We start from the raw sequence: 15640 nt of genomic DNA, 5'->3' as shown, positions 1-15640 counted from the left end.
GTGCCCCCCCATGTTGAGTGGGACCTTGTAGATCATCAAAAGGACCTTGAACTTGACTCTGAGTGAGATGAGAACCACTGGGGGCTTGGGACAGAGGATGACATGAAGTGACTTGACAGGAACTGACTTTTTTTTGGTCAGTATCATACCGGCTGCTGAAGGTACAATAGACAAATTGGTGGGGGACAGGATAAATGGAAGTAGGAGACTATTGCAACAATCTAAGTAAGAGGTTAGGGTTGTTTAATCCTGACTAGTATTGGTTTAAGTGGTAGTTATATTTTCCAACTTTGTATCATGAAAATATTGAAACATAGAGGCAAGGTGAACTGTAACAGGAACAACTGTCTCCCCAAAACTCTGCTTATATTTTGAAAGAAGAGTTGACAGGATTTGCTGAGCAGGCGGGGTCCCTATAGGACATCTTGGGGAGGTTGCCACAGACAGGTGGGTATTTCCTTTTGGACCCTCTCCTGCAGCCCACGTCTGCCCCTCACATAAGACTCAGAAGCCTTTTTTCCAAAAAGGATCATACGTTATGGACGCTCTGCTGGTTAGTTGGTACCTAACCTTACTGGGTCATAAATCCAATGGACTATGAACAGTCTGAACCCTCTTCAGAAAAATGCACAGAAAATTATTTATAAGCAGTTCTGAAGGGCACCTGGGTGGTTCAATTGGTTAAGCACCTGCCTTCGGCTCTGGTCCTGATCCAGGAGTCCTGGGATCAAGCCCCAGGTCAGGTTTCCTGCTCAGAGGGGAGGCTGCTTCTCCCTCTGCCTCTGCCACTCCCCCTGCCTGTGCTTGCTCTCACTCTCACTCTCTCTATCAAATAAATAAATTTTTCAATAAGTCTTTATAACCAGTTCCGGGGAAATCATGGATACAAACAATGAAAGACACAAAATTTAGCCTGCTACACCCAATCCAAAAATATTCAGGGTAGCAGAATCATCGTGAGTAAACCAATTTCAAGGTCACATATGAAGACCCTGAGCCTTCCCTGAGGTCTTCCCCCCATCTTGTTTCCAGAGTCCCCATTTCCCCATTGCCAGTCAATGGTGGAAAATAGGCAGTCAAGAAGGCCACAGGGAGTCAGATCCAAAATTTCCCATAACCTGGAGGCTGTCTCTTGAGTACTGTGAGGATTAGGGCCCCAAGGCTAAGCCAAAAAGAGGCTTAGAGCAGAGGGAGCCTTCAAGCCAAGGTCTGTCTCCCACTGATGCTCCCTCAGGGATAGGGGTGCAGGAATGGCACCCAGGCGGCTTGACGGCTGGGCCCCGGCCAGCCCCAAAGCTTTGAGGTCAGGAAATCCGGAGGCAGGGGAGAGGGACGCGGTTGCCACACTCCCTGGCCCCTTTGAGACCCCCGAGGCAGGAAGGCTGCCTGGCCTCACCAGCTTCCCTCCCAGGCTCCTTCCTGGGAGGAAGGGGCTGCCCTGTGCTTCAGTGACTGTCTGACAGCACAAGGGAGGGAAGGAGGCTGGGCAGGTGTTGCAATCGGCAGCCCCTGGGCCTGTCAGAGACTGAGCCATTAACGACAGGGCTGGGGAGAGGAGCCGGACTGCGGCTGTTTTCAGGAACTTGCCCTCCAGAGGAGCGCGGAGACCAAGGAGGCCAGGCGGGTTCCCGCTGCAGGCTCCAGCGTGAGTAGGGGAATCCGCTGGGAGGGCTGTACCTTGGGCGGGAAAGGACCCTTGAGTCCTGGGTCCTCTCCCCCCACCTCGGCCAAGTGCCCATGCACAGGCCTGGGACCAGGGCTCCTGCCTTTAGCGTTGGTCCTTAGGAACCAGGAGCCCCCGGACACGGAGTCTCTTTTGCCAGGGCTGCCCCCACTTTTTTGGGGGGAGGGCATTGGGGAAGTCACGAACCTCTGAATACCTCTCTGGGAACACAGAGCTGGGCTCAGAGAAGGGTGTGATCACCATCCTTCTCCACATTCCTGTCTCAGACCCTATGTCTCAGCCTGCCCTCTCTGTCCCCTGTTTCTGTCTTGCCTCCCCAGCCCCTACCTGGACTATCTGGGCTCTGGATCTCCGTCTGTCCGTGTGTCTCGAAGTCTTTCTGTGCCTTTCTCTGTCTCTCACATTTCCCTCTCTCAAATCTTAAACTCGCTCGGGGACCTTTTGCTTCTTGGCCTTGAGCACCTGGGTCTCTGGGTCAGCGTCCTTGTCCTCCCGGGGCCCTGTCTCTCTGCACCTGTCCTGCCCAGGCCTCACTGCCTGCATGCCTGTTTCACATTCTTACACCTTCTGCAGCTCTGCCTCCCTCCTTCTCAGCAAGGGCCTCTCCCTCGGTTCAGTCCCAGCCCCCTCCTCCCACTGGAAGAATCTCCCTTAAGGAGAGGAGATACAACAGGGCGGAGAGGGTGCGAGCTGGGGCAGGGGGAGCAGGGGAAAAGGCCAGAGTGTAGGGAAAGGAGAGGAGGGCAGGAAGAGGTGGGTGATGGCAGTGCCTCAAGGAGGCAGCGGGTTCCGCTGGGACTGATCAGAGAGGACTGAAGCCGAAGCGAAGGGGAGACTGAGGGCCCCTCAGGGAGGGGAGGCTGCAAGTAGGGGACCCAGAAACGGGGCTTTGAAGCCATGCTGCGTGACATGGATGAAAGCCAGGTGGCAGTCCTAGGAGGCTGTGACCACACGGCCTGCGAGGGGGAGAAGAGGCCCCATGCTGGATTCCACGACACGGTGTCCCACTTCACGTCGCGTGAAAACAAATTACGGTCACTGAGTGCGCTTTCTTCCCAGCCCATCTCGGTGCCTCCTCACTACAATCCTGAGAAGTGCGTGCTAATGTTCCCCCTCATTCACAGATGGGGAAACCAAGGTTCAGAAAGGTGAAGTAACTTCTCCACAGTCACGAAGCCGGTAAGTCCCAGAGCTGGGCTCCCACTTTCTCCACGTACTGACCCCCAGAGAGTGAGACCATGCTCCAACAGATCCCCGATCACACTCAATGGGGGTGGAGGGCACCCTGGGCTGCTGCAGGGGACCAGGGACCAAAGCCAACATGCCAACACTCGGAAGCCCAGGGGAGGAGACCAGGGCCTCTGAGAGTGAGGTTTGGTTGCCCATTCTGGACAGGAGCCAGAGGAGAGAGAGGGATGAAGTAGTACCTTGCTGGGCACACACTAGGCATGATGCTGACCCCTGCAAGGGTAGCAGAGCTGCAACATGATCAAAAGCACAAAGAAATGGAAACCAGCATCCCAAAGACTAGGCCTACAAGGCTAAATCTTCCCCCCACAAGTGTGCATGGGGGATAATCAAACTGCCATGCTCTGGTAAGAAAGTTGCCAACCACTGATTGGTAGACAGGGATGCTCTGAACAGTTGTGTGGGTTTCTCACTGCATAAAGCTGCCCAGCTGAGGACCAAGTAGAAGCTGAAATCCAGCCTATTCTTAAGTTGCCAGGTCTTAGTGTGAGGCTACATCTGTCTAGAGGTAGTGGCACTTTTTTCCTGATTTGCAAAAAAAAAAGTGACTTATGGGCTAGCCGTCCTCTGGCATCTTGATATGGAAATGTATTTGAATAGCTCGGGGGTTGGGGTAAGGCCCCTGTGAGAAGGAACAGCCTTGGGTATCCTGGGCAGCTTATACTCACACTCCTGTCTGAGAGGGGCAGAGAAAGGGGGAATTTCCCATCTCTGAGCACAGGGGATCTGCTGGGACACCACCTACACGAATGCATTCCTGGATATATGCGCAGGCTAGTCAGTGATTTCCACTGACCTGCTGCCAAGAGTGCCACCTGGTGCTGGGGAAGCAGGTCCCTGGTCCCAAGACCCCTAAGGGAGCAGGATGGAGGTCAGGCTAGAAGCCCACCCCAGTGGTAGAATACCTTTTGCATAGCTTCTGGAATACCTGGCCCCAGAAAACCTCCAGAGGTCTGTGCCCAGAACTGGGCATGTGTTGGACCCCTTGTATCATCCATGGAGGCCAGCTTCCCACAGGTGTAAACTGACAGCCCCTTGCCTCGGCTAATCCATGCCAGGGAGCGTCTCTGACCCTTCTGGCATGGCTCATCCAAGAGAACCTGCCTCGTACTCATGCGTGTGTAACCTGGATGGGCCAGAAAGTGAATAGCCCAAAGAACATCCTCTGACCGATGAGAGATGGAAGTCAGTAGGTAAATGTTCCCATCCTCTCTCCTGTTCAAGGGATACATTGTCTCTTGAGTGGATGGTCCTGAGGCATAGCCTACACAGCTTCTTGGAAGGTCCCAGTAGGATGGAGCCCCCCTCACCCGTAGAGATGACCCCAATTCCATGACGCACCTTTGTGTTGGCTTTCCCTCCTTACCTGCTTCGTTCTCCCCAACCCCTCCGTCCGTTCCTGGGGTCTCTCCAAAATAAACTACCTGCATGCAAGCCTGGCCAAGATAAAAGGGAAAGGACATGATGCTCCTGTCCCTGTTTTCTCCTGGAAGGCAAATATAATAACAGCAGTGGCTGTCACTTACAAAGTCATTGCCTATGTGCTTTGCATCATTGTGTGTCTTCTTCCCAAAGTCCTATGCAATATAGGCTGTTGTTAATTCCATTTTGCGGACAAAGAAACTGAGGCTCAGAGAGGTCAAATCCCCTGGCCAAAGCCACACTGTGGCAGAGCAAGGGTTAAGCTCAGCTCTGACTCCAGAGCCCATGACCTTCCCCTTCCCCCTCTGCCTCCAGGTGAACACCAAACTGGCGCTATGGCAGGGCTAGGAACCTGGAGCCTGACCGTGGCTGCCCTGATTGTCCCGCTGCTCCCCAGAAGTGAGTATGGCCGGGGATCGGGTGCAATGAGGAGAGGAGAGTCACGGGAGAGAGGTACAGCGGGTAGAAGAGGGATTCATTGGCCTGCACCGGCCACACTGCTCCTGGGGTTCCCAGACAATCGAGGCTGGGCCAAGAATGTGGGGTAGCCAGGCCTCCACCCATGAACCTCTAGAGGCAAACCTCCACCCATGCGGAATGGCAAGAAAGTCTGAGCTGGTCAGCCTGGAAAAGGCCAGGGGACCCAGGTCTTGTCCGCAAATCTCTGCCATGCTTGTCAGAAGGAAACTCTGGGTCCTCTCCAGCCTTCACAGGCAGCAAAGGAATAGGAGTGGAAGCCACAAGGAGACTTATTCCCAGAATAAGGAAACCCAGGCAGAGCTCTCTAAACTAGGGAAACTGTCTTGAGAGGTGGAGAGCTTCCCATCTGTGGGGGTATGCAAGCTGAGGCCAGGATTGACAGGGATGGTGCATAGCAAAGGTCAGCAAACATTGTCTGATAGTCATATTTAGGCTTTGCTGGCCGCATATAGTGTCTGCTGCATGTTCTTATCTGTTTTCTGCTTTGTTTTTACCCTTTAAAATGGAAGAAAAGTGGAAATTTTAAAATTGGGAAATGGAAAATGGAAAACCCATTTTTAATGGATTTAAAAATGGAAAACCCATTCTTAGTTGTCAGACCATACAAAACCAGGGCCATCCTAGCCCTGCTAAAGAGGATGCAATGTTAGGTGGAGTTCTGGAGTAAACAGTTTTGCAAGATTCCTTCCAGTCTGAAATTCTGAGTTGGTGAAGCGATAGGAGCTCCATGCTGAAAGTCATGAACTTGCTCTGTAATCCTGGGCAAATTCCTAGGACCTCAGCATCCTCCTCAGCAAAACAGACCCCAGAACACATGACAGAGGAAAGAAGGCACGGTGGACAAAGTACAGCGGATCTTTATTTGTTTATACAATAAATATTCACCAAGGGCCTACTCTGTGCTAAGCTCTGGGAATACAGTAATAAGACCAACAGCCAAGATCTCTGGCCTCACAGAACCTCTAGTCTAACTGGGGAGACAGGCAAGCAATGAATCACATGACTCCATAATTATGAAGGAGAATAAGAGCTTTGGGAAAGTTCAGGGCACTTGACCTGGTCTGGTTGATCCGGGTCTGGTCTGGTTCCCCCAAGATGCTCAATGTTAATCAGGTGAGCAACATGGGTGGAAACTATTTTTCATCCCCATTGTACAGATGAGAAAAATCAAGGCATGGAAAGCCTCAGTAACCTGCCAGGGTCATGTAATTAATAAGCAATACAGCCAGGCTCTAAACCCAGCCGTGCTCTTACCTACCACACCACTGAAGTGTTGGAGGGCTGTGGTCCAGATGGGGTAACACAATCAAGATTTGAATTCTGAGAGCTGTGGCCGTGGGGTTCTTATCATTCCAACCAATGCTTTCACCACCTCTGGGGAGGGTGCCGCAGAGGGGCCTGGTGTCTGCTTGGCGGTGTGCTAGTGCTGGCTTATGAGACCTAAGTGTGCACATTTCCTCCCCAAGTTCACGTTCAGTGATGTCGCACTGGTAGCTTGAAAAGCAATCTTGGTGGGAATATTTACACCAGAGAAAGCAGCTCAGACTACCAATCAGTATCTGGTTTTCTCAAAGAGCCAGCTGATAGGCCCTGATGGACACATCCCTAGTTCTCTCTCACCCCGGAAAGCCCCTCTCCATCCCCACAGCCATTCACCCCATTCCAGCCCCTGTATCTCAGGGGGTGAGGCAAGGAGGTAAGGACCTTGAGTCTAGGAATACAAAGGCCCAGGTTTATAACTCAGCTCCTCATGGCAGAGGAGTGACTCATGGCCCATTCTCCCCTCCCCCAGGCCTGGAGGAATGTGGGCGCATCAGCCTCCCCACCCCCACTGTCCACCTGGGGGATCCCATCACAGCCTCCTGCGTCATCAGCCCGAACTGCAGCCACCTGGACCCCGAGTCACAGATTCTGTGGAAACTGGGAACAGAGCTTCAACCTGGAAAGAGGCAGCGACGTCTGGCAGATGGAAGGCAGGAATCCACCATCACCGTGCCCCGCCTCAGCAGCCCCCGGGTCCTTCTCTCCTGCTGCGTGCGCTGGGGCACCAGCCTACAGATCCTGGACCAGGCTGAGGTGCAGGCAGGCTGTAAGTGCCCGTGGCCACCCACCCGCCCGGCCCCTGTGCCTTCCTGCCATGGCTCAGGAGAGCCATTATCATTCACTGAGATCTTGTTCAATAAACACGATATGGGCATGGCATTGGGTAATCTTCTCAACCCGGCGATAGTGCTGTTTAGCCCCATTTTGTAGATGAGGAAACTGAGGCTCAGGGAGTATATGTGATTTGGTGAAGGTCACAAACTAAGGATAGAGCTGAGATTTCTATCAGGCAGTACGGCTCCAAAGTCAGAGGGCACCACTACTCCGAGTGGCTGGCAAGTAAGCCCAGACATTCAGCCACTGGACAGTGTGCCCAGAGAGGACACCTGACCAGCTCAGCCTGCTCCTAGTTTCTCCCCATGGCAGTCTCAGCCTCCTACTCAAACCGAGAAGTGAGGACTTTCTGCCAAGCCAATGCATAAGAAAACCACTAAGACCAGTTCTTTTTCTTTTTCTTTTTTTTTAAGATTTTATTTATTTATTTGACAGACAGCAAGAGAGGGAACACAAGCAGGGGGAGTGGGAGAGGGAGAAGCAGGCTTCCCGCCCATCAAGGAGCCCAATGCGGGGCTCAATCCCAGGACCCTGAGATCATGACCTGAGCCAAGGGCAGACACCTAACGAGTAAGCCACGCAGCCGATCTGACCAGTTTCTTTCTTAAGATTCACTCATAGTATGGGTACCTGGGTGGCTCAGTCAGTTAAGCATCTGCCTTTGGCTCAGGTCATGATCTCAGAGTCCTGGGATCGAGTCCCATATCTGGCTCCCTGCTCAGTGGGAGTCTGCTTTTCCTCTGCCTCCTGCTCTCTCTCTGACAAATAAATACATAAAATCTTAAAATATATATATATATATAGTCACTAATAGTAGAGCTAACCCTTACATAGCACCTACCATATGCCAGGCATGGCCCGGAGCACTGTGTAAATAGTCATTCAGTTCCCAAAACCCCAAGGGGTATGCATATTACCATCACTCCCATTTCACAGATGAAGAAACTGAGGCACGGGACAGTTAAGTGACTTCCAGATCGCAACAGCTAACAAATGGCAAAACCAGGATGAAAAGCCAGGTCTGCACCATCCCTGTCCAAGGGGGCAGAGCCGAGGAGGTGGGAGGCTCTGTGGCACCTGCCTCTGTCTGGGCCTGCATTTCACTTTCCCCAGGGCTGCCCCTCCTGGGTCACTTGATAGAGAGATGAGCAACAAGACAAGGTGACTCCAGAGGGAACAAACCAGAGCAAGGAAACAAAGCTGACTGGTTCCAATCGCAGCTTTCTGAATGGTCCTACCCAAAGCCCTGACTCTCCCCACCCTATGTGCAGACCCTCCCGCCACTCCCCATGACCTGTCCTGCCTCATGAACCTCACAACCAATAGCCTCATCTGTCAGTGGGAGCCAGGACCGGACACCCACCTGTCCACCCACTTCACCCTCAAGAGCTTCAAGTAAGTAAGGGTCTCTATGCTAGCTCCCTTCTTCTGGGTCCTAGGGTGGGGCATGGGAGGGACTGCGGGATGGGGGAGCCAGAAACAAACACAGGAGGGAGCAGGGAGCCTCGCTTCCTTTTTCTGCTAGACACCCAAGCCTGGCCTCTTGGCAGGAGCCGGGGAAACTGTCAGACACAAGAGGACTCTATCCTCAACTGTTTGCCTAACGATGGGCAGAACCACTGCTCCATCCCACGAAGAGACCTCCTGTTGTACCAGAACATGAGCATCTGGGTGGAGGCCAAGAACGCCTTAGGGACCAGCAAGTCCCCACAGCTGTGCCTTGTTCCCATGGATGTCGGTAGGTGACGCTGGGTCTGGTGGAAGGGAGAGGCCCCCACAATGAGCCAACCCAGAGGGGCACCTGGGTGGCTCAGTGGTTGAGCCTCTGCCTTCGGCTCGGGTCGTGATCTCAGGGTCCTGGGATCGAGCCCCAAGTCGGGGTCTCTGCTCGGCGGGGAGCCTGCTTCCCCCCCTCTCTCTCTCTGCCTGCCTCTCTGACTACTTGTGATCTCTGTCAAATAAATGGATAAAATCTTTTTAAAAGTAAATAAATAAATAACGATGAGCCAACCCAGAGAGGCACAGAGAGGAAATTACAGACCCAGACACAGACCAGGAGACACTGGGAGACCTAGAGATAGAGGCAGGCAAGAGACAGGGACAAAATGGAATGCAGGTGGGCATGGAGCTATGGAGACGCAGAAGGACAGAGGCAAGGAGACACGTTCTATAATTCTTTCAGCAAGTTTCTTGAGTTGCCCACAGATTACTAGGCATTGCTCTTGGTGCTGGAGATAGGGCACTGAATGAAATATTGAAGCTCCTGCCCTTGGAACATGACATTTTAGGGGACAAACTAAATAAAATGGAATGTCAGGTGACAAGAAGGGTGACAGGGAAGTTAAAACAGGGAAAGGGGTAGGGAAAGCTGGGGGTGGGGGACAACCGCCCTCCCAGTTAGATAGCCAGGGGCGGCCTCGCTGAGAAGGTGACATCTGAGAAGATCCTTGAAGGAAATGAGAGAGCAGGCCCCTGGATGTCTGAAGGGGAAGATCTCCAGGCAGAGGGAACAAGTACAAAGGCCCTGGGGCAAGAGGATGAAACAGAGACCTAGGGGGAGACAGACACATATACACACTCAGACCTGCAGAAATTGTGATGGCATGGAGATGAAGAGACTCAGAGAGACAGAGAAAAGAGAGACAGACTGACAGAGACCCCAGGGATGGAGATCCAGAGCCAAAAATGGAATAACAGGCCAAGAGAAAAGCAGGAGTACAGGAGATCCCCTACAGGATGGGACAGGGAATGTTTCTGACCATCCCCTCTCCTTGCAGTTAAGTTGGAACCCCCGACACTGTGGGCCCTGGCCCCCAGCCCTGAGGTGGCCCCACCCCAGCCAGGCTGCCTGCTGTTACGCTGGGAGCCATGGAAGCCGAGCCTGTACATAGAACAGAAATGTGAGCTGCGCCATCAGCCACAGCTTGGAGAAGACAGCTGGGTCCTGGTGAGGTGAAGGGCAGCCTGGAGGGCCTGGGGCTGGCTGAGGGGAGGGCGGCTGAGCTGGCCCTGAAGGGCACAGGATCCAGGCTCAGAGCCATGGCCACCCCACCAGGTGGGCCCCCTGCTCTCCCAGACCCTCCAGTATGAGCTCTGCGGGCTCCTCCCATCCACAGCCTACGTCCTGCAGATGCGTTGTACCCGCTGGCCCCTGCCTGGCCAATGGAGCGACTGGAGCCCTAGCCTGACGCTGACCACTGCGCAACGGGGTAAGCAGTGGGTGGAGAGGAGCCAGGGGCAGGTATCAGGGCCAAGTCCAGCCCCGAGGGCTGACCCTCCGGCTCTTTCCACAGTCCCCATCGTCAGACTGGACACATGGTGGCGGCAGAGGCCATTGGACCCCAGGACGGTGGCCATGCAGCTGTTCTGGAAGGTGACCCATCCTGACATCCCTCCACCCCTGAGACTCCTTCCAACCCAGACACATCTCTGTGGGCTGGGGCCCTGGACTCCAACCTGTCCAGGAGCCTTGGATGCATTTGTATGTGATTTGTGTGTGCCTAGGAAGCTGGGTAGTGCCCTTCTGGAGAGACTAGAATGCAGGACTCACCTGTGGCAAAGGGTTGGTTCAGGGAATAGTTCAGTGTCAACATGCTTCTTCCTTTTCTCCTTCCAAGGACCTGGCACAGGGTGAACAGGGGTAGAAGGAAGGGAGGGAAGAAGGCTGACTCCCGGCCTGTGGGGCTCAGTTCCTAAGACCCACCCACCCCATCTAGAAGCCTCCCCCCCACTCAAGATGAGCTGTGCAACCCCCTTATCTTCTTCCTGTGCCCACGGCAGCCAATGCCCTTGGACAAATACAGTGGGCAGATCCAAGGCTACCTGGTCAGAGCTCCGAACCAGACTGAGGCAGTCCCCCCACTCTGCAACACCACGGAGCTAAGCTGTACCTTCCACTTGCCCTCGGAAGCCCGGGCAGTGGTCCTTGTGGCCTATAACACAGCCGGGACCTCCCACCCCAGCCCAGTGGTCTTCCTGGAGAGCACAGGTAAGGGGGCCGGCAGCTGGTAGAGCATGGTGGTTAAGCATGTCAATTCGGAAGCCAGACTGCCTGGGTTCACATCTAGTCCTGTCACTAGATAGCAGCGTGACCGGGGCAAGGGATCCCAGCTCCCTGGCCTCTGTTTACTCACCTAGCAAAGGGGGACAATACAGTGTTGACCTTAAAGCGTCGTTACAAGGCTACAGGCATTCAGACGTGTGCCTGACACCAAGTTACTGTTCAGTGTGTGTTCGCCACTCTTATCATCACGAGCCAGAACCAAGCTGGGCTGCTGGTGGTTACACACACACACGCACGCACCGCACACACATTCACTCCACACTCACACAGTGGATGCTTACAGACTCACACTCCCGTGTGCACACACACAGAGCCCATGTTGCCAAGGAAGATGGGAAGAAAGCCCTACACTTTTCCAGCTGGAACACGGTCCCTGAGTTAATTGCTCATTCTCGAGGGTCAGCCAACACCACCATCCCCAGGATCCCCCGCACATGGGTCCTCACCGGGTGAGACTGGCGATAACAAGAGGGACTATTCGATCTCATTAGCTGTGTGACCTTAGACAAGTTCCTGAACCTGTCTCAACTGTCTCCTTGATCAAATGGGGCCAGGGCGGCAGCTCCCTCACAGGACTCTCGGGGGCTCAGGAAATTAACATGGATCAAAGACCCTAGCGACATATACTGTGAACTACACAGTGTTACCCTTGATCACGGTCAGGCCCTCCTCTGCACGGGGCACTGTGCTAGGCTCATCCTATGCAGCAGCTCATGGGATCTGCATAGAGCCCTTACAGATGAGCTAAGTGAGGTCCTGAGCTTGAGGGACCCTCGGTCAGCCAGTCTGTAAGTAACAAAGCCAGGACCAGAACCCAAGCTCCTGGCTCTGGGACCTGCATTTTTCGTGCTTTGTTCTCTCAACTCCTTCTCTGTCTCCAGGCCCGCCCCTGGCCAGACTCCACATTGAGGCTCGAGATCCCCACAGCCTCTGGGTGGGCTGGGAGCAGCCCAGCCCTCGGCCTCGGGGTTATGTGATTGAGTGGGGCCTGGGTCCCCCCAGCCCCAGCGGCAGCAATAAGAGCTGGAAGATGGAGAATAACGGAAGCATTTCTGGGACGCTGCTGCAGGGTGAGGTGCAGGGGGAGGCGGGGCCGGGGGGGGGGCGCACCTGGGAAGCAGGGAGGCAGTGCTAGTCTGACAGTTAGCAAGGGGTGGCCTGAACCACCTGAGAAGCGGACTCCCCAGTCTTTCTAGACTCTTTCCTGTCATCTCTTATCCCCAGAATCAGGACGTTCTCCCAGTCTAACTGGACCCTCTCTTTTCACAGTCCTGACACCACCACCTTCCTAGCTTTCCCACTTTTCTGCTCTCTCCCCATCAAATGATCTGAAGAAGAGGTAGAAGAGGAATGCTCTGCAGCAGGAGGCCTGGGTTGTCCCCAGCTGAAGCTCTGAGGTTAGCTTCCCTCACCAGGGGGCCTGCCCCATCTTCTCTCTACAGAGAACATCAGGCCCTTTCAGCTCTACGAGATCACTGTGACCGCTCTCTACCAGGACACCGTGGGACCCTCCCAGCACATCTATGCCTACTCCCAAGAGATGGGTACGTCGGCCACCTGGTCCCTCCCAGAATCCTCTCCTCTCAGTGCCTGCCTGGGTCCCAGCAATCAGGACAACGAGGGACCATTTCCTTCCTCCCCCACCTCTGGCCCAGAAGAGGCTCTTTTCCAATCCCAAGATGACCCCTGTCTTACACTGGACACCTGCAACGGGACAGAAGTCAGGTGGTGGGGCGACAGAAATTAGGGAGTGGGTTCAGCAGAATTTGGGAAGCAAGTCTGGCAAAAATCGACCCATTGCCCTGATAGAAATCAAGCGTCCTGTGTGGCAGAAGTTAGACAGAGGGCCTGGAATAAAGTCAGAGAGCGAGCGGTAGAAATCAGAGAGGAAGCCCAGCAAAATCAAGCCTGGCAGAAAGCAGTTGGCAAGGCTTTGGAGTCAAAGAGAACCAAGTTCAAATATGGAATCAGCCACTTATTAGCAGTGAATGGAATTCAGTCAAAGGTCCTGGCAACATGAGGCTTAAGGCACAGTGTGTCTCAGTTCTGGGGTCTGGGGAGCCCCAAGATGTCCCGCTGGGCTCTCCACTCTGCCCTGCTTCCCGTCAGCCCCTGCACCTCTCTCTTCCGGCAGCCCCCTCCCGCGCCCCAGAGCTGCATCTAAAGCACATTGGCAAGACCTGGGCCCAGCTGGAGTGGGTGCCTCAGGCCCCCGAGCTGGGGAAGAGCCCCCTTACCCACTACACCATCTTCTGGACCAATGCTCAAGACCAGTCCTTCTGTGAGTCTATCCTTAGCACCCCACAGCCCCAGGAGGCCTGGGGGGCGGGCGGGGAGGTGCACTCGGCAGCCTTGGAGGGAGTCTCAGCATCTGGGCCCAGGCTGACCATTCTCTTCTACTCCCAGCCACTGTCCTGAATGCCTCCTCCCATGGCTTGGTCCTCCACAGCTTGGAGCCTGCCAGCTTGTACCATGTCCACCTCATGGCTACCAACAAGGCCGGGGCCGCCAACAGTACAAGCCTTACCCTGATGACGTTGGCCCTAGGTAAGGGGAGAAGAGGGCCCACTAGACAAGGCTATTGGGAAGGTTCCTCATCCAATAGAGCTTTCATTTTGAGAACCTACCTGGATCCACTCATCTGAGGGAAGAGACCCAGCCCTGCCCAGGAGGCTCAGACTGAGGGAAGAGGCCCAATCCTGCCTTCAGAGCTCAGTCAGAGGGAAGAGGCCCAGCCTTACTCACATGCACTCTAACCACCTCTGGCTTTCCCCTCACCCCAGAGGAATCTGAGCTGCATGTCCTCCTGGGCCTGTTTGGCTTCCTCCTCTTGTTCATCTGCCTCTGTGGGGCCACCCGGTTCTGCTGCAGACCCAGGTGAGTCCTTTCAAGAGACCTGACACCAAGCTACCCCTGCCTACAGGGAACTTCAGGCGGGAGTGGGCCAGTCCAAGCCCCTCTTCGAAGGCCTTCACAGGCCTCAGGGCCCATGTCTGGATTACACCCTGCACCAACTCTTCTCTGCCCAAGGGGCCTTAAGCTGCTGGGAAGGGGTTAGAAAAAAGAAGGGAAAGATGGGAGGGCATGCCTGACCCAGACCCTCACCTGCCCTCTTCTGCAGCAGGAAGAATCCCCTCTGGCCAAGTGTCCCAGACCCGGCCCACAGCAGCCTGGGCTCCTGGGTGCCGACCATCATGGTGGAGGTGAGAACCCCAGAAGGAGAGGGAAATGGGGTGTGTGTGTTGGGGGGGGGGGGCTGGTGTTGGTCCAGGCTCAAAGTGAAAAGATACTCCTCCGAGGGTGAGGACTCAGGACTTCCCATCCCTTCCCGGCAAGGTCCCCTCCCTCTGGAGGAAAGCAGATCTGAGTTAGAATCCCAGCTCCACCCATTACAAAGCCTGGGCCATGTCACTGTGAGATGAGATGTATGTCACCCAGAATCGCTGGGGACATTCACCAAGCTAAGTCTGAAGCACACAGCATGTGTCAGGAAAGTATGAGCAGTTCTACAAGTGTCATCCTTTGGGCTCCAGCAGAAGGAATAGTTCCACAGATGTCCCAGCAAAGGAAGGGGTGGCGGTTGGGATGAACACCTGAGACGATTCATGCCCTCACCCCACGTCCTTGTGTCCAGGAGACCTTCCAGCTGCCCAGCATTCGGGACCCCGGCATGACACCCATCACCAAGATCACGGTGCTAGAAGAAGAAGAGAAGAAGCCAGGGCCCAGGGAGTCCAATGACAGCTCAGGGACCTGTGGCCTCCCCACCCTGGTCCAGGCCTATGTGCTCCAAGGGGACCCAAGAGCACCTTCCAACCAGCCCCGGCCCCCGTCTATCACCAGTGATCAGGTCCTTTACGGGAAGGTGCTGGGCAGCCCCACAGGCCCAGGTCCAGGGCATTACCTCCGCTGTGACTCTACTCAGCCCCTCTTAGGGAGCCTTAGTCCCAGCCCCAAGTTTTATGAGAACCTCTGGTTCCAGACCACCCCTCTGGATACCCCAGAGTCCCTCGTCCCCAACCAGGAGGATGACTGTGTCTTTGGGCCACTGCTTGACTTCCCCCTCCTGCAAGGGCTCCAGGTCCATGGGGTAGAGGGGCTGGGGGGCATCTAGTGTTCCCTGGGGCCCCCACCTGGGCCTGCCTCTTGAAAGGCCTGGGCCGTCCAGAGGAGAGGAGAGTGTCAGTAAGTCCATCATGAAAACAACCACATAGCTCCAGAAGGGCAGAAAAGCTACCAGGATTTCTCTATCTCTGGTCCTCAGCACTCTTCCTCTATCTCCCCAGACCCCACTGGGCCTCTCACTTTAGTGACCAGAGAATGTTTTGTCCAACCCTGCCCACTCACCTCTTGTGCTTATTTCCTATAATTTCAGTCTCTTAAACTGGTTCATGGTTTGGTTTGGTTTGGTTTGATTCTGAGAAACTCTCGAGTGTGCCTGTGCCTCTGTCCCTTTTCTTTTAAGGGCCTAGCAGTGATGGGGGTACTTATCAGAAGTATCCATTTGTGTATTCCTTCCTTCGCTCATTCATTCCACCAGCACTTACCTAGCATGGAGGCCCTGTGCTGGAAGCAGGGACTCAAAA

At 54.5% G+C, this 15640-nt stretch overlaps 1 protein-coding gene across 3 annotated transcripts; it reads left to right on the top strand.

Moving 5' to 3' along the window:
• The first annotated feature begins 1438 nt into the window (after positions 1-1438).
• CSF3R (colony stimulating factor 3 receptor) lies at positions 1439-15451 on the top strand. 3 transcript variants are annotated; one of them, XM_004740767.3, is made up of 17 exons: positions 1439-1645; positions 2809-2863; positions 4670-4753; positions 6627-6923; positions 8263-8386; positions 8542-8729; positions 9769-9938; positions 10047-10200; positions 10285-10364; positions 10772-10979; positions 11936-12124; positions 12497-12598; positions 13189-13335; positions 13461-13601; positions 13838-13931; positions 14179-14257; positions 14689-15451. In XM_004740767.3, exons 3-17 carry the CDS (start codon positions 4690-4692, stop codon positions 15166-15168), a joined length of 2517 nt encoding a protein of 838 aa, XP_004740824.2. In that variant the 5' UTR covers positions 1439-1645; positions 2809-2863; positions 4670-4689; the 3' UTR covers positions 15169-15451. The 3 variants fall into 3 exon arrangements, with proteins under 3 accessions (XP_004740824.2, XP_004740823.2, XP_044920141.1); XM_004740766.3 differs by having other exon boundaries at positions 1440-1645; positions 14176-14257; XM_045064206.1 differs by lacking the exons at positions 1439-1645; positions 2809-2863; positions 4670-4753 and adding an exon at positions 7928-8010 and having other exon boundaries at positions 6785-6923; positions 14176-14257.
• Positions 15452-15640: the final 189 nt, after the last annotated feature.

This window comes from Mustela putorius, unplaced genomic scaffold, assembly GCF_011764305.1.
Source record: "Mustela putorius furo isolate JIRA1106 unplaced genomic scaffold, ASM1176430v1.1 tig00003853_pilon_pilon_pilon, whole genome shotgun sequence".
NCBI lineage: Eukaryota > Metazoa > Chordata > Mammalia > Carnivora > Mustelidae > Mustela > Mustela putorius.
The sequence above is the reverse complement of the archived record's forward strand: the minus strand, read 5'-3'. Positions and strand labels throughout refer to the sequence as shown.

Coding starts and splice junctions, on each gene's coding strand:
- CSF3R (XM_004740766.3), top strand. CDS start 4,690: ATGGCAGGGCTAGGAACCTGGAGCCTGACCGTGGCTGCCCTGATTGTC. Junction 8,387..8,541: donor TTCACCCTCAAGAGCTTCAA/GTAAGTAAGGGT, acceptor GCCTCTTGGCAG/GAGCCGGGGAAACTGTCAGA. Junction 10,980..11,935: donor GGTCTTCCTGGAGAGCACAG/GTAAGGGGGCCG, acceptor CTCTGTCTCCAG/GCCCGCCCCTGGCCAGACTC.